The 22,687-nt window shown below is 40.8% G+C and overlaps 1 protein-coding gene across 3 annotated transcripts in view; it reads left to right on the plus strand.

The window, feature by feature from the left end:
• Positions 1-22,687, plus strand: part of LOC114214540 (S-adenosyl-L-methionine-dependent tRNA 4-demethylwyosine synthase TYW1) — a 213,628-nt gene that overhangs the window by 14,321 nt on the left and 176,620 nt on the right. For all 3 annotated transcript variants that reach the window (XR_003610443.2, XR_003610445.2, XM_028110270.2), the window contains exons 7-8: positions 2,088-2,210; positions 19,505-19,622. Coding sequence is in view for 1 of the 3 variants with exons in the window: in XM_028110270.2 (XP_027966071.1) it covers positions 2,088-2,210; positions 19,505-19,622 (241 nt within the window). In the remaining 2 variants the exon portion in view is untranslated. The remainder of the gene's footprint in view (positions 1-2,087; positions 2,211-19,504; positions 19,623-22,687) is intronic.

Here is a 22,687-nt window from a genome sequence, read left to right on the forward strand (position 1 = left end):
TGGCTTCCTGGGTTGGATTCCCTGATTCTGGTATCTTCTATCTTATTTCTTGGTTGGCTCTTGTTTTTGGAGCACATTCTCTAGTAGGTCCCCTAGAAGGGTTGTTTTGGAAGTAAATTTCCAGAATTTTTATATCTGCATGTCTTTATCATGCCTTCACAGTTGATTGATGCTTCATGGAGTAAAATTCTAGCTTGGAGTAATTTTTTTTTCCCCCCCAGAAAATTGACCACATTGATCCACTGTCCTCTAGTTAGAGTATTGCTTTTGGGAACTTAAGTTTAACTTGATACTGAATTTGTATTACAAGATCCACTTCTGCCCCTCCCAGAAACTTTAGAAACTTTGAATAAAATCCCTCTATCTGTTCTTTGCTCTGTTTTTTCCCCCAAATTTTCTGCCTGTCTTTCTGCTTTCTCCTCTCGCACAGAACATTTATTTCTAATTTATCTGTAGATGAGAAGTGCAGCCTCATGGGGTCCCAGCTTTGACTTTGGTCTTCTGAGACTTCTGAGACTTTAGTCTCTTCTCCCAGTATTTGTTTCCTTGACTTAGCCTGCCCTTTCCTGGTCCTATCCCGCTGTCAGTTAGGTTCTCCAGAGTTCAGCAGGTACTCTCAGCTCCATCTCTCGCTTACCGCTTAGGATTCCCTTTTTAGTTCATATTTGTCCTCTTTGAATTAATCATATGTTTGGCAACTCAGTGATACATTTAAAATTATGCTATTACAATATTCTGTTATTCAGTGCTATTTTCCATAGGAGGGGTATTCAGTGTCCTCTCCCTGCAGCTGGGAGCAGAAGTCCCAGGTCATGCTCACCTACTCTGGTTTGGCTCTCTGCCCCACAGTGCTGCTCTTTCCCAGGTCCCAGGACATTGTGGTGTCAAGCCCCATGGACATTTCTCTGTCTTCATTTTACTTGCCCTCTCAACAGTATTCAGTACCGCTCCTTCTTTGAATCACTCTCTTCTCTTGACTTTCACGATACTGTTCTCATGGTTTTCTCCCTTTTTCACTTGGGATCGCCCTCCCTTATCTAACCTCTACATGGTGGAAAGATTCAGGGCTTGGTGAGAGGTTCTTTTCTTTGTTGATACTTTTTTCCCGGAAGGGCTTATCTAGTTTCATGGCCTTAAGTTCTGTCTATATGCTAGTCATTCCCAGGTTTATGTTTCCATCTCTGAAGTTTACCCTGAATTTTGTTCTCTTCTGTGCATCCTCTTTAAAATCTCTGCTTGGATGTCTCAGGCATCTCATGCTTTACAAATTCAAAATGGAGCTATTCATTTCCACTCTCTTGGTCTGTTTCTCCCCAAATCTTTCTCATCTCAGTAAACAGCACCACCATCTCAGTTACTTAAAAAAGAAACTTGAGGGGCACCTGGGTGGCTCAGTTGTTAAGCGTCTGCCTTCGGCTCACGTCGTGATCCCAGGGTCCTGGGATCGAGCCCCGCATCGGGCTCCCTGCTCTGCGGGAAGCCTGCTTCTCCCTCTCCCACTCCCCCTGCTTGTGTTCCCTCTCTCGCTGTGTCTCTCTCTGTCAAATGAATAAATAAAATCTTAAAAAAAATTATATAAAAAAAAGAAAAGAAACTTGAGAGCCATGCTTAATTCCTTCCTTTTCCTTATTGCTACATTTAGTTCCTCACTAAACCTGGTTGGTTCCGTGCCTCAAACAGAGGTCAGGAAACTTTTTCTGTAAAGGGCCATGCTTAATTCCTTCCTTTTCCTTATTGCTGCATTTAGTTCCTTACTAAATGTTCCTTTCCTAAACCTGGTTGGTTCCGTGCCTTAAACAGAGGTCAGGAAACTTTTTCTGTAAAGGGCCAGTTGGTAAATATTCCATCTTTGTGGGTCATATGGTTTCTGTTGCAACTATTAATTCTGCCACTGTATCACGAAAGTAGCTACAGATGATCTGCAAATGATGGTTGCCTTTAGATTTGGCCTGAGGCTGGCTGCACTTGGCTTGTGGGCCATAGTTTGCTGACCTCTAGCCTGAAACATCTCAAATCTATCCAGTGAACTCACAATTTGGGAGGTTTGCTACTTTGAACGATGTGTTTCTGAAGCATTGATGTTCCAGGAGGAAGAGCCCTTTGAGAGCACCAGTGAGGAAGAGTCTGGTACTGAAGACCATCAGAATCTAAATTCTGTTGTTGATGTTGAGGACCTCGGCAAAATTATGAATTATGTGAAGAAAGAAAAGGTACTGTAACTCTGGGAAGGAGTGGACTTGGATCCTGCAGTTAGCTAACATCTCTTGCGTTCTATATTGGTGTGTGGTCCACCTGAGCTCATTAGGCAGTCTTATTTCTTTGCCTCCATCTTGAGAGTGTTACATTTCTTTGCCATTTTTTAACAATTTGCTAAAAATTTTAGTTCAAATTTTTTAGAGAGAGTGTGAGCAGGGGAGGGGGGAGAGGATGGGCAGAGAGAGAGAGGATCTCAAGCAGGCTCCACACCCAGGGCAGAGCCTGACACAGGGCTGGATCTCAGGACCCTGAGATCATGACCTGAGCCTAAATCAAGAGTTGGATGCTTAACTAGCTGCTGCCCCACCTCTTTGCCATTTTTACGTGAGCTTGGATAGGATAGGATAGGCAGATTTTAGGGCAGGAGCTGAGGAAAAGGTAGATGGTTAGAGGGGCTTCATTCAGCATTGTGGCTGAAGAGATGGGATGAAGAGTTTGAGTGTGTTGAGATTCCAAGTGGAACTCTCTTGAAGTTGCTTCCCTGTCATATAGACTGAGTGGTGTTGGGCTTAGGGACAGCTCCTTGGTTTGTAGGTGCTGAGATCAGCATAGATGGAGGCTCTAGGAATCTAGGAGATGTTAGTTTGGGTTGTCATTGTCACAGTGCGAGATGAATGTGAGAATGTATAGTGCGGTAGGATTTTACACAGATTTCAGTGATCTGAAATTAAAATAGTATAATATACACAATAGCATAAAAGTATGTAGACTCAATTTATGTATGAGTTTTGGGAAATGAGAATATCCTACTAAAAATGTATCGAGTGCGTAAATTTTAGAAACAAAAGAAGTAAAACTATGGAAAAATCCAAGAAAATCAATGATAAAATTAACACAAACCCAAATGAAAGAAATCAGTAAGGTAGCAGGGTATAGTAATAATATTTCCAAACAATAACCAGTTAGAGGCCATAGTGGAAGAGAAGACCCCCCCCTCTACAGCAGCTATATAAAAGATAAGTATGTAGAAATAAATTTAAAAAGAAATGTCCTGAAATCTCTGTGATGAAAACTGAGAACATTCCTGAAAGATATAAAAATGCCTCGAACAGACATACCTCTTGTTTTTAGATACGGTGACTCAGTGTTCTAAAGATGCCGATTCTCTTTAATACATAAATTTGATAAAATCCCATTAAAAGTTTCAATAACCTTTTTTTTTTTCCTGGAGCCAGACTCATTGATTCGTATGGAAAAAATAAACATGCAAGAATGGTTAGGAAAGCCTTGATACAGTAATAAGAAAGACTAGTCCTACTAGACATTAAAACTTACTATAAGGCATCTGTAATTAAAAGTGTTTTGGCTCCTTTTGAGACAGATCGATGCAACAGAATAAAATTTCAGGAATAGACCCAAAAACATACGGGAATTTCGTATATAATAAATCTGGTATCTCTTTTCCCTGGGGGAAAAATATACTTTTAAGATAGGTGATACTGGCAACTAGATAGCTACCTGTGAAAATTTAAAATTGGCTCTGCCTCTTACATATGTTAGAATAAACTCCACTGGGTCAGAGATCTCAATGTTGAAAAAAAAATTTTTTTTTTTTTAAGATTTTATTTATTTATTTGAGGGGGAGAGAATGAGAGATAGAGAGCACGAGAGGGAAGAGGGTCAGAGGGAGAAGCAGACTCCCTGCTAAGCAGGGAGCCTGATGTGGGATTCATTCCCGGGACTCCAGGATCATGACCTGAGCTGAAGGCAGTCGCTTAACCAACTGAGCCACCCAGGCGCCCGAAAAAAATTTATAAATAACAGAGTTAGATGCATTATTTTATATCTTGGAGAGGGGTGTTCTGTATGATTCAAAATCTAGAAGCAATAAAAGATTGAATTTACCAATGGTTTTTGAAAAAGATTTGCGTGGTTATAAGCATATCAAAAGACAAATGATAAAGAGGGGAAAATATTTGCCCCTTATATATTAAAGGAGTTAATTTTTCTGCTGTACAAATTGCTCTTAGAAGTTGAAAGAAAAAAGACCTAAAACCTAATGGAAAAAATTGTCCAAAACACCTAAATAGGCAAGTCTCTAAAAAAACTCTACAAATAGACTTTAAGCATGTGAAAAAATGCTCGAATTTATTCATAATGAAGGACATGCACATTAAAACTACACTGACATTTCTCACCTACCAAAATAGCAAAAGTTCAAAAACTGGAAAGCACACATAGCTGGTGAGGCTCTGGGAAAACAGGTACTCACGCCTTGCTGAGGGGAGTCCAGAATGGTGTAACCTGTATGGAGGGGCTTTTGGCAGTCTACCAAATTCTCATGCATTTACCTATGATCCAGCAGGCCCAGTTGTGTGAATTTGCCTTGAAGATACATCTTTACAAATACAAAACAGCAAACACGCAAGGTTATGCTAAAAGCATATGTAGCAAACAACTGCCAGATATTGGTTGAAAACATGATATATCCACACTATATAGTTATTGCTGTGCAGCTGTGAAAAATAATAAGGTGTGCGGGGGAGCTTGGGTGGCTCAGTCGATTAAGCATCTGATTCTTGATCTCAGCTCAGGTCTTGATCTCAGGGTTGTAAGTTTGAACCCTGCCTTGGGCTCTGCACTGGGCATGGAGCCTACTTAAAAAGACAATAAGGTGGATCCATGTGTGTTAATGTGATTTTCATGTGGTGTTGGATTTCATTTGGGAGTTGACCTGAACATAAGATTTTTTTTTTAAAGTGTGTTTATTGTCATGGCACATTTGCAAATTTATAATTTGAGTGTGTATGTGTGTATAAATAGTATTTTGTAGCTGTGTTTACAGAAAGAACCTTTCCCTTTTTTTTTTAAGATTTATTTATTTATTAAGAGAGAGAGCATGAGCAGAGGGGCAGAGGGAGGGGGAGAGAATCTCAAGTAGACTCTGTGCTGGGTGTGGAGCCTGACATGGGCCTGACGCGGGGTTCGCTTGATCTCATGATAGTGGGATCATGACCTAAGCCGAAACCAAGAGTCGGACGCTTAACCGACCATGCCCCCCAGGTGCCCCAGAACCTTTCGTGTTCTGACGCCAGCTAACACCGAGTTCAGTTCAAATGACCTGCTGTTCAGTTCAATTCCAGTACTACCTGGAGTTAGCCTCAGACTCTGCACTTTTAGGTTATAGTCTTGCACAAGACTGCCTCCACTTCAGATGGCAGCTCTAAGTTGGGGGCCACCTGCACTTCTGATCAACTGGTTATAAATTTGGGGGTCTCATGATCCCCTCTGTTTTGATAACTTGCTAGAATGACCCAGAACTCACTGAAAGTACTCTACTCACAATGACAGTTTTAAAGGATACAAGTTAGAAACAACCAGTGGAAAAGACACAGGGCAAGGTCTGAGAGCAGAGGGGTGGGGAGGAGACTCAAGAGTTTCTGTAAATCCAGGCTCATCATCCCCTCCCACCACACCGAGTGGTCACTAACGAGGAAGCCGTACTGATTTTGAACATCCAGGACTTCTATTGGGATTTCATTGCATAAGAATGGCAGATTAGATCATTGGCCATGTGACTGAACTCATTCTCCAGCTGACCTCCCTCCCTGTTTCTTTCCCTGGAGATCCAGCTGGCCCAAAGTTGCCTTGCATGGTTGGTCTTTCTGATGACCAGCCCCCATCCTGAAGCTATTTAGGGGCCCCACCTGAGTCACCTCATTTGCATAACAATGACCCTTCTGGCACTTAGAAAATGCCAAGGTTTTTTGAAGCTCCCTGCCAGGAACTGGGGACAAAGAACAGATGTATGCTTTGTGATGCCACAGGCCTAGAAACAAAGGTAGTGAGCACTCAGATCTTGTTTTCTAAATATCATTCTTCACTTAAAGGAACCAGGGCTTCTTAGGGAAATGACTGCTTCCAGGGTTGAGGAAGGGAGAGTAACAGATGGGCCTGGGACATCTTGTTGGGCAAGTAGATGCTCAGTGACTGATGGAGATATGTCAAAAGGACATAGGAACCAGCTTGAAGAATTTCCCACAGGCCAAATTTGGGACAATTTGAGCATCAAAAATAAACATAATGATTATATAATGAACATAATGGATTCTGTTATATCTATTAAAAAAATCAATCCTTGTGCTACTCAACAAAGAGGAGGCACAAGAGAAAGTCTTTATAGAAGGTTTTCAGATAATAAATATAGAAGGCATGATCAAATTAGGAAATCACTTTTTTTCAATCCCCAGTGTAATAATTGATTTAAGCAAGGATTGGGTGAAATGCCTTTGGGGAACACATAGTCACATAGTCTCAAAATATCATCCCAGAAACTAACCCACTTAGACGTGCCAAAAATAAATAAATCAGTGGGGGGAAGATACCCTCTCAGATGTTTTGCTATTTACAAAGGATAAAATGTACCTTTACAAATGGAGTGATGGAAATCCCAGTAAAAGTTCTGGATGTTAAAGCTCATATAGCTTCCTAGTTAGTGAACACATGGATGTGGTGGGAAGGGATGATGTGCCTGGATTCCACACAGAGTCAAATTCAGCTTCATCATATGTATTAAAACGGCCTGTGTCCCTCCTGATATGTTGGGTATGGTAAGATATGTATATCATCACCTGTATAGTTCTGTGTCAAAAATGTTTAGCCTGAGTCTAATCATGGGGAAACAATCCGACAAATCCAGAAGGTGGGACAGTCTTGGAGACAACTGGCCAGACTCTAAAAAGAGTCAATGTCTGGGGCAGCTGGCTGGCTCAGTTTGTGGAGCATACGACTCAATCCCAGGGTCATGAATTGAAACCCCATGTTGGGTGTGGAGCCTACTCAAAATAAAAAAAAAAAAAAAAGAAGAAAATAAATAAATATATATTTTAAAAGATTTTATTTATTTATTTGACAGAAGGAGAACAAGCACGGGGAGAGGCAGAGGGAGAGGGAGAAGCCGGCTCCCCGCTGAGCAGGGAGCCTGACGCAGGGCTTGATCCCAGGACCCTGAGGTCATGACCTGAGCCGAAGGCAGGCGCTTAACAGACGGAGCCACCCAGGTGCCCCCAAAAATAAGTAAAAAGAGTCAGCATCATAAACAGTAACAAGGCATGGAGGGGGACAGTTCTAAGGTTTAAAAAGACTAATGAAACATAATCAAATGCATTGTATAATTTTTGATCTTGAAGAGAAAAGGCCATTGTCTGGACACGTGAGGGTATTTGAAATGGATTTTTTAGTAGATAATATTGGATCTTCGTTAATTTCCTTTGTTGTAATAATGGTATTGTAGTTCTGCAGTTCTGTCTTGCCTTTTTAGGAGATGCATTCTGCAGTTTAAGGGTGAAATGTCCCGGTGTCTACCACATGCAAGTGGTTCCTTCTACACACACGTGTATTTTATAGGTGTGTGTTGGGGGGGTGTGCGTGCGTACACGGTTTGATAGATAGGTAATGATCAAGCAAAAGTGGTGCATATAGGTAGAGGGACTGTGAGTCTTCATTGTACCTTTCAGCTTTTCTGAGGATTTGAAATAGAAAATATGGGAGGAACTGCTTTCTCCCCATGCTCACAAAACAAAACAAGAAAAACCTAGTATCAAGTGAATTATAAACTATTTATGATATTGCCATATGAGAATATCTCCCATTTTTTGATAGGACCAATTTTGAATTATATAAGGTCTTAAGAACTTATTTCATCCATAAAACATGAGGAGGGTGGTTTTATGATTTTATGCAGGGTGGTTCCATACTATAACAAATGGTAATTGAAGGAAACAAATTTAACGTTTAATTTTGCCTAAACTTTTTTCACTACAAATTAACATACCTGTAATAATATATTTAGGAAATAGAGAAAGGGCAAAATCTACCAATAATTCTGTCTCCCCGGAAAAATCATTAGTCTTTGGAATGTTTATTTTAATTTTGTTTCATATGTACCTAAATCTCTATTATAAAAATCTTTTTTTTAAAGATTTTATTAAATTATTTGAGAGGCAGAGAGAAGGAGAGAGAGTGAGAGGGAGAAGCAGACACCCCACTGAGCAGGGAGGTTTAATCCCAGGACCCTGGGATCATGACCTGAGCTGAAGGCAGACACTTAACTGACCGAGCCACCCAGGCACCCCTAAAAAATCTTTATCATGTTCTCAGGTAGTCTTTGCAACCTCATTTAAAAACCTTACAGAAAGGGGTGCCTGGGTGGCTCAGTACGTTAAGTATCTGCCTCTTGATTTCTGCTTAGGTCATGATCTCAGGGTTGCGAGATTGAGCCTCGAGCCCAGCGTGGAGCCTGCTTAAGATTTTGTCTCTCCCTCTCCCCCCCTCTTCTCTCCCTCTCTTAAGAAAAGAAAAAAAAAAAACTTACAGAAAAGTCTTTTTTTTCCCCTTCCAGAAAAGTCTTTTAAAAGTACAAACTGGTATAGCTTACTTTTGGGAAGTTATCATCAAGGCTGCTTTATTTTGAGTTTTACTGTCCCTTTCAACCTGCACAGAAGGGGAGAATTGGCAGACTCCATGACTTTTCTGGTCCTTTTTGGTTACAGGCACTTTAAGACACCAAGTCCTAATTTGGTGGTAGAATGCCCAATCCTATGTAATAAGTACTAAGTCACACTAAAGAAACTCAGTCAGTGTTTCTAATTTAATTCAAAGGTGAAATTCCTCCCCTCTTTTCTACTTTGCTGGTCTATTTGCTAGCTGCTGTTTTGGATCTGCTTAGGGCCTGGGGAATGGATGGAGAGGCAGGAGAGAGAGACGTAGAAAGTTCTTACGTGGCACTGGCATAACATGCCGCGGTGCTCTCTCCCCTCGTCGGGTTTAAAGTTGACTCTTCTTCCAGGCAGCACTGTCATTGCTTCTTTGGAGACATTGTCCATGGCGTCTCCTGACCTGGTTCCTTGCACTGACCAAGTGTACTCTGATGGTGGCTTATTCCTTCCTCTGAGCCCTGTGGCTCTGCCTTCATCTCTTTGAGTTCTGCCATCTGTTCTCTCTAGTTCCCGGGTGGTCTGCATCTAGGACCTCCCCCCACCTGCACCCCTCTCTGCTCCCACGGGAACACTCCTGAGTTCTTTATTCTGGGAGGACGGGCTGATTCCTACCCAGTGGCAGTGCGCACTTGCTGAAGAAACTAGTCAGTCCTTTGGTGTCTGGATTTCCTGGGCAGGAGTCCTGCACTGATTAGTGATGCCCTCTGAGTGCAGGGGATACACAGCAGCTTCTTTGAGGGGCCCCATTGGAGCCTCTCTCCTGGGACTTGAGGTGAGAGGTAGGCACCTACCCCCCAGCCTCTCTCCATTTGAGGCAGAGGGGGTGGATCTCAAAATATCTTACCAACATTCTCCAAAGAAGTTTTCAAAAATCCTCTGTCCTTACCTCCACGTGCTCTACCCTTTCACATCCTTGATGTGAGGGAGGCATTTAAAAAAAAATTTTTTTTTTAAGATTTTATTTATTTATTTGACAGAGACACAGCGAGAGAGGGAACACAAGCAGGGGGAGTGGGAGAGGGAGAAGCAGGCCTCCCCCGGAGCAAGGAGCCCGATGCGGGGCTCGATCCCAGGACCCTGGGATCATGACCTGAGCCGAAGGCAGATGCTTAACAACTGAGCCACCCAGGCGCCCCTAAAAAAATTTTTTTTTAATTTAAATTCAATTCAGTTAACATATAGTGTATTATTAGTTTCAGGGGTAGAACTTAGTAATTATCAGTCACATATAACACCCAGTGCTCATTACATCAAGTACCCTCCTTAATGCCCATCACCCAGTTACCCCATCCAAAGTTGGCTGGTTCTCAGATAGTCCCTTTGAAAATATGTTACTTGATCTGCCCCTCCCCCTGAAGTTGCATTTAATACCCTGTTTACATGTGTTTAAAAAATCCAAAGAATACGGCTCCCTCTCCCTAGTCTTCCTCAATCTCCTTTTCATAGGAAGCCACAGTTTACAGTTGGGCAATATTCTTCCAAGTGTTTTACTGCCTTTACAAACACACCTGCATTTTGGTCTGACTTTGTGTTTCTGGCTACACAGATGGGATCTTTTTGTACTCCCAGGTCTACAGACTGTTCTTTTTCCTCTAACATGACAGCTTTCCAGTGCTGTCAGAGAGCTCTACCGGCTTCGTTTTAATGTTTGTGTAGTGGTCCGGGACTGTGTCCCATAATGTAGTTGGCTCCTGTTGATTAACGTTTAGGTGTTTGAATACTCTTGCTCTTATAATTTTTGCAGCTGGTATAAACTTATCTCAAGAATAAGTTCATAAAATTGAAATTTCTGGATCAAAGGGGATTTTATAATTTTAATAGATATTTCCAAATTGCCCTATAAAAAATTGAAGTCATTTTTGTTTATTATAGGAGAGAGATGAGATTTCTCTATATTTTTGCCAACCCTCTGGGATTATCAGTCTTTTAAGTCTTGCCAGCCTGACAGGTGAAAAATAATAACCTGATTTTAATTTGTATTTCTTTCATTCTGAGTCAGATTGAACAAGTTTTCTTTTCCTGTGAACCATCTCTTTCTGTCCACCTGGTAGTAGATAAACTACAAGGTCTGAGGGCATAGTCCCCATGACTACTTTCGATTCTGACACCAGTTGCAAATTTTGGGGGAGGGGGCTCCTGAAAACCACCCTCATGTTTGATAATTTGCTGGAAAGACTCACAGAACTCCCTGAAAGCTGTTATCTTCATGGTTGTGGTTTGTTGCTGGGAAGGGGTACAGAAAATTGGCTAAAGGAAGAGATACGTAGAACAGAGTTTAGGAGGCATTCATTCATTCTTCTCAGGATGTGTTGCCCTCAGCATTGATATGTGATGGTAAACGTGGTTATTGCCAACCCGGGAGGCTTATCTGAGCTTCATTGTCCAGTTTATATTGGGGCTTCAATATGTAGCCATGACTGATGGACTGCCCATGTGATTGAACTCCATCTCCTGCACCCCACCCCTTCCAGTCTAGTGCGGTCTGAGGGGCCCACCATGAGTAACAGACACTGCTTTCACTCAAGAAATTCCAAGAGTTTAGACGTTACTTTCCAGGAACTGGGGGCAAAGGCCAGACTTCCCTTCAGGCAAGGCCAAATTTTTTACTACATGCTGTCCTGTATCCATTTTTATATTGGGTCATTTGGCTTCTTTTGTAAAGCTCATAACCAAAAAAATTCTTGGTTGATTGTTAAGCTATAATATCTAAAATTATTTTCTCGATTTAAAATTGCTGTCCATCTTTCCTGTTGTTTCAGCATTTTTGTTACTTATTTTTATTTTTATTTATTTTTTATTTTAAAGATTTTATTTATTTATTTGAGAGAGAGAGAGTGAGAGACAGAGAGCACGAGAGGGAAGAGGGTCAGAGGGAGAAGCAGACTCCCTGCTGAGCAGGGAGCCCGATGTGGGACTCGATCCCGGGACTCCAGGATCATGACCTGAGCCGAAGGCAGTCGCTTAACCAACTGAGCCACTCAGGCGCCCTGTTACTTATTTTTAAATACTTGCACGTTATGCTGTTGTTTCTGTCATTTTTAGTAAGTAGCTTTGTATTTCAGAAGCCCTGGCAGAGGAGCTATTAAGAATGACAAGTGTGTGGAATGTGGGTTCAGGGTTTGGCCCAGCCAGTGTGTAACTCAGTGTTCTGACGGCACAGTTTAACCCTCCCCAGCCTTAATCCCCTTGTCTGAGGAACAGGGGCCGCGCCCTCTGCCTTTTCACAGGTGTGAGTCAGATGAGAACACGTATGTGACGATGCGTCATAATCTCAGCCTGACACACGTCAAAATGAGAAGTAAGTTTGCTCAGACATTTTAAACTTTATACATTTTCCTATAGCTGGTCGGCCACTCTTTCAGGTTTTCTGCTGTTACAATTAGCACTGGTCTGATACCTTTTTTACTTTAAAGAATGTATTAATATTATCCTAGGTTGTATTTTCCCCACACTGGTACACTGGGTCAAAGCAAATGTATAATTTTATGACTCTTAATGAAGAATCTGAGTAATTTTTCAGTCGTGAAACTGTCTTAAAACAGGATAGATTTCAGTGCACGGGTAGATACCTGATATAGATAGATTTCTGGATTTTTCCATAAGGTTAAGAGGAGATATTTAAACTTTATTTGTAGTGAGTGGAGAGTTTGGAATAATTTTTTCTCCAGCTTTATTGAGGTATGATTGATAAATAAAAATTGTATATGTTTACATTGTACACTGATTTTTTTTGTAAGGTATGTTATGTGATGATATGTATACATTGTGAAATGATGATCACAGTCAAATTACCAAATCCGTCACCTCACATAGTTACCTCGTGTGTGTGTGTGTGTGTGTGTGTGTGTGTGTGTGTGTGTGTATGTATGTATGTATGTATGTATTGAGAACACTTAAGATCTAATTTCAGCAATTTCCAAGTGTATGGGTTGGAATAATTTGTGGGTTCATTTTTTCTTTGCGTTTCATCTTCTGCCCATTAGAGGGCACCGGAGAGAACAAACGAAAATTTTGGACAGCTCTGTAAATTATTTTTTGAAATGATTTTGGATTTTATGAACTTTAAGCAGTTGACTTATGATATTTTAGATTTCTCACGAGAAGTTTCTCATGAAATCATTAGATTTGGGGCAAAAATAAATATTTTTCCAATTCAGTCTGACATGAAAATAAGCCACCAGTTTTTTTCTTTATTTTAGCTTATGGCACAGTTTCCAAGTATGTCTTGTATTTTCACTTTATATTGGACATAATATACTAAACTCAGCGATGGACGGTACTACTGCCTGGCTTTTCTTTTTCATGTATTTTTTTTTTTTTTTTTTGCATTTTCTTTGGCGTCCGTTCATACATACTCCTAAAGTACTAGTTCTGCCTGATTCTTGTCAGGCACTGCACTGAGTTGCCTGAGTTGTTACAGCGGAGGAGATGCTAGTACTTAAAGAGTGTTGGGCCAAAGTACTCCTATTGTATGACCTCTTTTTGAATAATGTTCCCCGATTTTCATGGAGTCATACTGTCTCAGTCTGTGTGTCTGTTGGCAAGTTATTTTATCTCTGTCCTTTTGTTTTCTCATCTCTAAAGTGAGAGATAATAAAAATAACTGCTTATAAAGTTGTTGTGAAGATGAAGTTCATTCGCATATGCACATTATTTTGTTGCCTGCCATGTAGTGTGTACTTGGTAACTATGAACTATTATTGTATAAGAAGATGTCTTCAAACAGGATGAGTTTGGTCCGACTGGCATACCACCATGGTGTTCTGTCTCCCTTCTGTAGCAAGATCCAAGATAGTAATTCTAGGGCTGAAGAGAATTCGAGGGGTTGCAGTGACGTCCAAGAACAAGAGAGCCAACATGTGAAACGTTGGAAGGTTAAGAAGACAGATGCAAAAGCAGAGGGGTGGCGTGTTAGGGAACATGGCATGTTTGGGGAACTCTTAAACAGTTTGGTACATCTAGAGTTTCAAGTGGGGGTGGGGAAGTGTGGAGTCAAATAGAGAAGGAAGGCAGGGGCAAGATACTGGAGGGCTTTTCATTCTCTGTCATGGGGGTGTGACCTTTAACCGACAGGCGTTGGGAAGCAGTGTGATTTGATCGAATAGGACGGATGGGTTAGGGGTGTGGGGAAAGAGGGTAATTCCAGTACAGATACAGGATATTGGGAGAAATCAAAGTACACATTGGATTATCTCATTCAGTCCTCACATTGACCCTGCTGTCCATACTATTATTGTCTCCGTTTTACCATTTTGCAGGGTAGGAAGCAGGTTTAGAGAAGTAAAGCAATTTGTCCAAGGTCAGATGTCTGGCAGGCTGGTAGGTGGCGGGGTCAAGCCTAGACTCCATCTCTTTGTTTCACCCTCCAGGGGAGAAATGGTTTTTAGAAGAGAATCTGAAGAATCTGAAGTTTGGGTAGGGCACAAGGAGTCAGCCAGAGCCTGACAGTTCTTAGGTTTATTTTTTGTTTTTCTCATGGCTGTGATTTATAAATGTAGAGCAGAATGTTCCTTTTTTTTTTTTTTTTTCCTGCAGTAAATAAATGTTGTTAAATACTCCCCACAGCATGTTCCGGTTTAGCAGACAAACAGTGATATCAGTATCATTAGTTTTGGAAATAAATGGTGAATGCTTGGTAATTACTCACCAGAGAAGCATTTCAATTTACAAAGGGATCTCAGTGTGTCCACTTCTAATTATAAAGTTGCATAGTACTGCAGTGGAATAACATGAAGCTGTTCTTTTATTATTATTTTTAAGGCTTTAGGTATTTAATTCACCCAGAAACAGGTGACACATCCCTTCAACCCCAAGACACTGCCTTTAAACCAGCCTGTCTTACCCCTGGCCTGTGTAGCCAGGAGCGCTGTTATAGTGAGTTCTGGAATTCTTTTTTTTTTTTTTTTAAGATTTTATTTATTTGTCAGGGAGAGAAAGATAGCACAAGCAGGGGGAACAGCAGAGGGAGGGGGAGAAGCAAGCTCCCTGCTGAGCAAGGAGCCGGACGCAGGACTTGATCCCAGACCCGGGGATCATGCCCAGAGCTGAAGGCAGGCGCTTAATCGACTGAGCCACCCAAGCGTCCCTGGAATTATTATTATTACTATTATTTTTTAAAGATTTTATTTATTTATTTGACAGAGAGAGATAGCGAGAGCAGGAACACAAGCGGGGGGAGTGGGAGAGGGAGAAGCAGGCTTCCCACCGAGCAGGGAGCCCGATGTGGGGCTTGATCCCACGACCCTGGGATCATGACCTGAGCCGAAGGCAGACGCTCAACGACTGAGCCTGGAATTATTTTCTTAAGTCAGGTTATCCAAAATAGAATCACTGGGTCAGAGGAAAACCATTTGACACATCTGGTCAAAGTGCTTTTCAGAAAGCCCAGAAAGCATCCTTAAAACCTAGTAAACAGAAAAACTCTGAGTCCCATTGAAACCTTGTCATTTAAAAACTGAGCTGTGACAAGTAAGTGGTATAGAGGTGGGTTCCTTTCTTAGAGAAATAGGAACCTGCAGAAGGGGGGTTAAACTGTAGCAGAAGGAGTTTTATTTTCAGTACCTGAAGGAGAGTTTTTAATATTGAAAGTTGCCAGATCTAGAATCAGTTACCGAGAGAAATGAAATCTGCTTTTCTAGAGCTAGGAATAGCTGTCTGGAAGTTTTGAGGCATTCATTTATTCGGCCAAGCATTTACTGAATGCCCACCGTGTGCCAGCAAGGCTCTGGGCTTAGGCAAGCAAGGTACAGAAAAATAACCTCTCTAGAGAATCTGGCGACGGGTTTTCTGCATGACTTGATAAGGAAGGGAATCACTGGGTGATAAACTAAGGATCGACAAAATACACAGATTTAAACAATCAGAAAGATTCTTTTTCCCAGAAGAAATGTCCGTATGCTTTGGTAATGAAAAGCTTGTTCGTGGCAAACACCTGTTTGGCACCTGGCTAGGTGGAATTTTACCTTCAAATCTTTAATGGATGACTTTTTTTTTTTGCCTTGTTTATTTCCTAGGTGATAATTGGGATGGTACTCTGGTTTCTGGGATGACGGTATGAAAATGAATTAGTTGATATTGTTTAATATCTTCTTTTTAAAAGAAAATTAGCACCACTTTTGCTCCCATGATTATGTAAGATTAATATAGTCCTGTCTATTTTTAAAGGACTTTTCACTTATTTATAGTCATTCTCCTAAATGCCTAGGAAGTTAGCTTATAATCAACTTTCCTTTTTGCATGTCGGGAAGCAGCAGGTTGGAGAGGATGTGCATTTTCTTTCAGGGCAGGTGTGATGGGTTTGGGAGTTGGGAAGCGATGGAATTACAGGTTGGAGACCAGGAGATAGTTGGGCTAGCTTTTGCAGTTGTCCTGTTCTTCAGAGAAACCAGGGCATTGGGGATGGAGTGAGCCAGTCTGTGGGGATTAAAGCTTTAGAACTTGATCACGCATTGTCTAATGGGGCGTACGGGGGAGGGAGGAATCGAGGTTGCGGAATTTGCACATATTTCGTTTAGGCTGTGTAACAGCCTAACGTATCTGTTTGTCATATTATTGTATTCTGGGCAAACAGTGAAAAATGTGTGCACCCAGGAGATTAGAATTAGAGTTTGAATGGTGCTTTGCACTTCCTTGGGGAGTGTTATGAACCATTGCCTTTCTTTTCAGAAATAAAGTAACTGCTGCATACGGAGAGTGGGGGACTAAACTGCCATAGAGACAAAGAAGGATGAATGTTTGTCCTGAATGCTCAAGACCTTTCATCATGGCCTCTGATCACTTTCCCATATAAATTTTGTATCTACATGGTTGAAATGGAGTAGCAACACTCATATTTTATCATAGATAACTTCTCTAGTAATGGGACATGGGTGATGTTCCAATGACCATCCTTTTTAGGAGTATTCATTTCATAGGGCTCAGAGTTTGTTTTTTAACCACAAGAGGGTGTCTCTGGAGCTCTGAGTCCAATTTTGGATTTATGTGGCATCTGGGGTAAGCAGATAAGCTGGTGATGTTTTGTGGTGACAGAGGTTTTTGAGAGCAGATATTGCTACCTCCTGGCCATTCCTGCATGAACAGTAGGGAGTTCTAGGAACTTGTTGTGGAATTACCCCAGAGACATCTCTTTATTTATTTATTTATTTTTGAAGATTTTCTTTTTTTTTTTTTTAAAGATTTTATTTATTTATTTGAGAGAGAGAATGAGAGATAGCACGAGAGGGAAGAGGGTCAGAGGGAGAAGCAGACTCCCTGCTGAGCAGGGAGCCCGATGCGGGACTCGATCCTGGGACTCCCGGATCATGACCTGAGCCGAAGGCAGTCGCTTAACCAACTGAGCCACCCAGGTGCCCGAAGATTTTCTTTATTTGACAGAGAGAGACACAGCAAGAGAGGGAACACAAGCAGAGGGACTGGTAGAGGGAGAAGCAGGCTTCCCACGGAGCAGGGAGCCCGATGCGGGGCTCGATCCCAGGACCCCGGGATCATGACCTGAGCTGAAGGCAGATGCTTAACGACTGAGCCACCCAGGTGCCCCACCCCAAAGACATTTAAATGCTGTTGAGGTCAAGGTCAGTTCATCTTGCTCCACCACAGACTTCCTATTTAAGCTCACATCTTTGCTTTTAGATTTGAAATAGACTTAAAAAAAGCCAAAGGATTCTTTTATTTTTAAACATTATATTTTTATTTTTATTTTTTTGAAAGAGAGATAGAGAGCAAGAGAGAACACGAGAGCAGAGCGGGGAGGGGCAGAGGAGAGGGAGAGAGAATCCCAAGCAGGCTTCTCGCTCAGTGCTGAGCCCAGTGTGGGACTTGATCCTGTAACGCTGAGATCATGACCTGAGCCGAAATCAGGAGTCAGACACTGAACTGAATGAGCCATCCAGGTGCCCCGATTTTTAAATACTTTATTTTATTATTATTATTTTTAAAGATTTTATTTATTTATTTGACAGAGAGAGACACAGAGAGAAAGGGAACACAAGCAGAGGGAGTGGGAGAGGGTGAAGCAGGCTTCCCGCTGAGCAGGGGCCCAATGCGAGGCTCGATCCCAGGACCCTGGGATCATGACCTGAGCCGAAGGCAGACGCCTAACGACTGAGCCACCCAGGCTATTTTTAAATATTTTTATTTTTAATAAATATTTTTTTATATATTTTTATTTTTAAATATTTTTTAAATATTTTTTTATTTTTATTTTTAAATATTTTAAAATGTTTTTAAATATTTTAAAAGAGTAACTGAAACTTTAAAATTTTTTAAATAAAATACCCAGCATTAAACGGATTAGTTTTATAATGGATGAGAACAAATCATTGATGTTGGTTTATAAATTTTCTCACCTCTATCTGAAAATGTGTCAGCAAAATTGTTCATTAGCTTTGCATTTGGATTATATTTAGTAATTAGGAATGCTGACTTTAGGATAGATAGAACTAACTGTGGGTTTATTTTTTTCTCATTTGATACCTTTGAGTCTCCAAAATACTTTTTCACTGACTTCCAATTTTGGAGCAAATCCTTGAAGTAACAGAGAAGGTAGAGAAGTTAACTCCAAGTTTCTTTGGTTTATCTTTCTAAAAAATTTATAATATGTTTTACATTTTTTGTATAGAGAACTTTGAACGTTCACAAAAGTAGACCGAATGATACAGTGAATCCCTGTCACGTGCTGTCCAGCTTCAAACACAGACCATCCTCTCTTCTGTATTAGTTGGTTGCAGATTTCAGTCATCCTGTGATCTGTGAGATGTTTTCACTTCTAGGTAGAAAGGATATTACTGTAAGTTTGCTTACTGATTGACTAAGGACTGGGCACTCAAAATGGGCTTGGGGGTGGGGCTGCTGCCAAGGTGAAGTATGTTGAATTTCTGCAGCTCTTAGTGAGATCTGGTGAGTGTTTCCTCTAAAGTGTAACACAGACATTGCATGTTGCCTTGGAATTATTGATTAGCATTCTCCCACCTTGCAAAAAGACATTGAGGTAACTAAAAAAAATATATATGTGGTAAGATTTTAAAAAGAGAGGAAGAAATGAGTGTAAAGGGTGAAGGTCATCATGCAGTATGAAGTCACTTACAGGGAATCCAAGACAAGCATGATGTGAGGCTTTACACAGTCATCAGCGTGCTGCTGAATTTTCTAGGGGCCAGAGTCAAAAGGAAACACAGTAAGTCTTATATTATCCTTCAGATTTCTTTTTTTCACTGAAGACACATTTTCCCCACAGGATCTTCTAGAAGGAGCCTTCGGGGAGGCAGGTGGAGGAGTAATTTGGTCTCTGAGCAAATGGCTGAGTAGCTCAGAGCACTATTTTGACTTGTTTTGGGGGTTTGCAGATATAATAACCAGCAGTCTTACATTTTATTGAACTCTGTTATATATCAGGCATAGTGCCTGGTGATTTATTTCTTTTAATCTTAACACGTCCCTGCTCCCCAGATGCTACTTTCTTCCTTTTTCAGGTGAGGAAATTGAAATCCAGAGAAATAACTTGATGAATTTCGGCAGCTGTCTGTACTCAGATTGCTAAAAATAATTGACATCTAGATAAGTGGATTGTTGATTTACATTTTGTGGGTGTATGTTTGAGTAGGTAGTTACTTTTTTGGAAAGAAAAAAGAAAAATGAGACTGGTAGTTCTTCGATCATTGTCTGACTGGGAACATAATCACTTTGGAGGAGCCTGGGTTGTGGGCCAGGGTTTGCGATGAGCCCTGTCATCCACGCTCTTGTGTTTGTGAGTGGTGTGCTGTTACTCTCAGCATGCATTGCCAGGTCTGACTTTTGTTCTTTTAATTTTCATACAGAGAGAAAAGGAGCAACAGGAGGAGAAAAGTAGTCTGGTCAGGAACACGGTGAAGAATGAAGCCAGTGAAAGAAGAGCTATGATAACCCCTGCTCTCCGAGAAGCCCTCACCAAACAAGGTGCTGTCCTCAGGAAGCGCGGTCACAGTACTACCCTCTTAAGCCTTCTGATTTATACCTAAATGAGGAGGCTTAATATAGGGACTGCCAAGAGGAAAGAAGGTTTAGGAGGTCCTTCTGGGGTTAGCCCAGCAGCTGTGTCTCTGTGTCACTGTGTTGCTGTCCAGGGGCCCCGCTCTTGTTCCCGTGGATCACTTGTGTGTTGGCTGCTGGGCCAGCGCATTTCCCCTCTGCTTGGTTTATTGGGATGTTAGCATCAGTGTGGCTCAGGTATGCAGAAGGGAAATGCCATCGCGGGCTTCTTTACGAGTTGTTGGTTTATTAAGGGGAAATTATTAAATGCAGAAAAAAAGCTCATGTTGATATGAGACTGGATCAATTAGAAATGTTTTATGTAGAAGTATATCTGGGTTTTTGTGGTCATCACTTACTAAGGAGGCTATAACTTGAGATCAAATAATAGTATTGATTTCCTGTAGAAGAAAGAGTGGTCAATTGGGAGTCAGTAGACTGACCTCCTTCCCTCACTCCCGTCTTTCTGTATTTACTGAGAACCTTTTATGTGATAGTTCTGGCACTACAGAGAGACATAAGATACAGTATCTCCTTCAAGGAACCAGCCTATTAGAGGGGACAGACAGGAATATTCAGGTTATGTGTATATATTTGTGTGTGTGTATAATATATAATATATATGTAACCTTTTTTTTATAAGGATATTCAGACTATTTATTATTTAGAGTGATTTTATGATAGGTTTAAATCTTTCATCTAGCAATTTGTTTTCTACTTGTCTCATGTGTTCTTTGATTTCCTTCGTTCTTGTTTTCTGCCGCCTTTAGATTATTTTTTTTATGATTCATTGTTACATCCTTGTTGGCTTATTACTTATAGCACTGTCTTGTTCTTCAGTGGTTGTTGGCAGTTTTACACTATATCTCTGTATCATATCACAGTGTTATCTGTCAGGTGATAAACCACTTCGTACTGGAGAAGCAGCTTCAGTAGTAGTACACCTGTTTTCCCCTTGCCACCCTCTAAGCAATTGTTATGCGTTTTACTTTTACAAGTGTTATAAAACTACACTATGCTGTTATTATTTTGGCTTGAATAGCCAATTATCAAAGATTTCAATAATTAGTAACAATCTTAGGTAGGTACCACTTTGGTGCTTTTCATTCCTTTGTGTAGATCTGTGTTCTCTCTGGCAGCCCTTTCATTCTGCCCGAAGGGCTTCGTTTGGCATTTCGTGTAGTGTGGGTTTTTTGGTGATGAATTATTTCAGCTTTTGTGTATCTGAAAGACGCTTTAATTTGCCTTCATTTTTGAAGGATGTTATTTGATGGATGTGGAATTGTCGATTGACACCTTTTTTCCTTTTTCTTTTCTAGGTGTTCCACTGTCTACTTGCTCCCATTGCCTCTGATGAGGCTTGTGTTCTCATCTTTCATTTGTTCCTTTGAATGTAATGTTTTTACCCCCTGGCTACCTTTAAGATCTTCTCTTAATTACTGATTTTGAACAATTTAGTTATAATGTGTTTCAACGTAGTTTTCTTCATGTTGCTTTTACTTGGGACTTGTTGAGCTTCCTGATTCTGTGGATTTATAGTTTTAATCAAATTTGGACAAATTTTGGCCATTATTTCTTCAAATATTTTTCTGTCACTGCCTCTCCTCTTCCTTGGGGACTTCAATTACATGACTCTGACCTACAGTTCACTGATGTTCTTTTCATTATTGAAAATTCTTTTTTCTGTTCTACCTTTCGTTTTTGCATAGATTCTGTTGGTGTGTCTTCAGGTATGATTTAGTAATCTTTTTTTTTCCTCTAATGTGTAATCTTCCGTTAATTCTATCCAGTGTGTTTTTCAGCTTAAGCGTTTATAGTTTTCATCTGTAGAAGTTGAGTTTGGGTCTTTTTATAGTCTCCATGTCTCTACTTTTTGAGCCTACGAATTACAGTTACAACTGTTTTAATGTACTTCCAACATCTGCGTCATTTCTGGATCAGTTTGGTTGCTAGATTATTTCCTCATTGGTCATATTGCATGCTTGGTAATCTTTGATTGGATGCCAGATCTAATTTTACCTTATTGGGTGCTAGATATTTTTGTATTCCTATAAACATTCTTAAGCTTTCTTCTAGGATGAAGAGCAGTTACTTGGGAACAGTTTGAGCCTTTTAATCTGGCTTTTATGACTTGTTAAGTGAGACCAGAGCTTACTCACTATATGGCTAATTACTTCTGATTATTCAGGCAAAACACTTCTGTGGATTCTGCTCAATGCCTTGTGAATCTTAAGCTTCTAACTGGTACGAACAGGCACAGTTCCCAGCCAGCTGAGCACCAGGCGTACCTCTAGGCCTTTCACATGGTTCTTTCTCATTCTTGGTGAGTTTTTCTCTCACGTGTGCACTAAGCAGTACTCAGCTAGATATTTCTGGGAATCCTCTGCAGGTTCTTGAGTTTAATCTCTGTGTAGCTCTTGACTCTCTGGTACTCAGTTCTGCAAACTCTAGCCATGTGGGCTCCCTGGACTCTTGCTTACATGTCCTCAACTTAGAGAGAATACTGAGCTGTTCTTGGATTGCCTCTCCCTGCTGCATGGCCTGGAAACTTTCAAGGCAGTAAGCTCTGGTAATGGTAGGGCTCACCTTGTATGTTTTCCATCTCCCTGAGCTTACTGTCCCTTGTTGCCTGATGTTTCATGTCTTGGAAATTGTTGGTTCATATATTTTGTCCCATTTTTGGCATTTCAGGTGGGAGGGTAAATCCTCTGTTACTTAATCTTGGTTAGAACAGAATTGTACACTATGATTTTTAGCAACTGCATACTTTTGGCTTATCTTTGCATTGTGGTCAGCCACAGGTCTCTCCCTCCTGTACTTTGCAGTTTTCTTCATACCTAAGTGCAAAATTTTGTAAAACCCTATGTATCTTGGAAGAGAAGGATATAAGGAGCTAATTTAATAGAGTGTGATTTCTATGATGATGGTATGAACAACATATTATGTAGGAATCCAAAAGAAGAACTAGAATTTTTCTCTGGGAATCTTTTAAA

The sequence above is a fragment of the Eumetopias jubatus genome, unplaced genomic scaffold (genome assembly GCF_037043125.1).
Source record: "Eumetopias jubatus isolate StellerSeaLion01/CBP00866 unplaced genomic scaffold, mEumJub1_p1.0 scaffold_12, whole genome shotgun sequence".
Classification (NCBI taxonomy): Eukaryota; Metazoa; Chordata; class Mammalia; order Carnivora; family Otariidae; genus Eumetopias; species Eumetopias jubatus.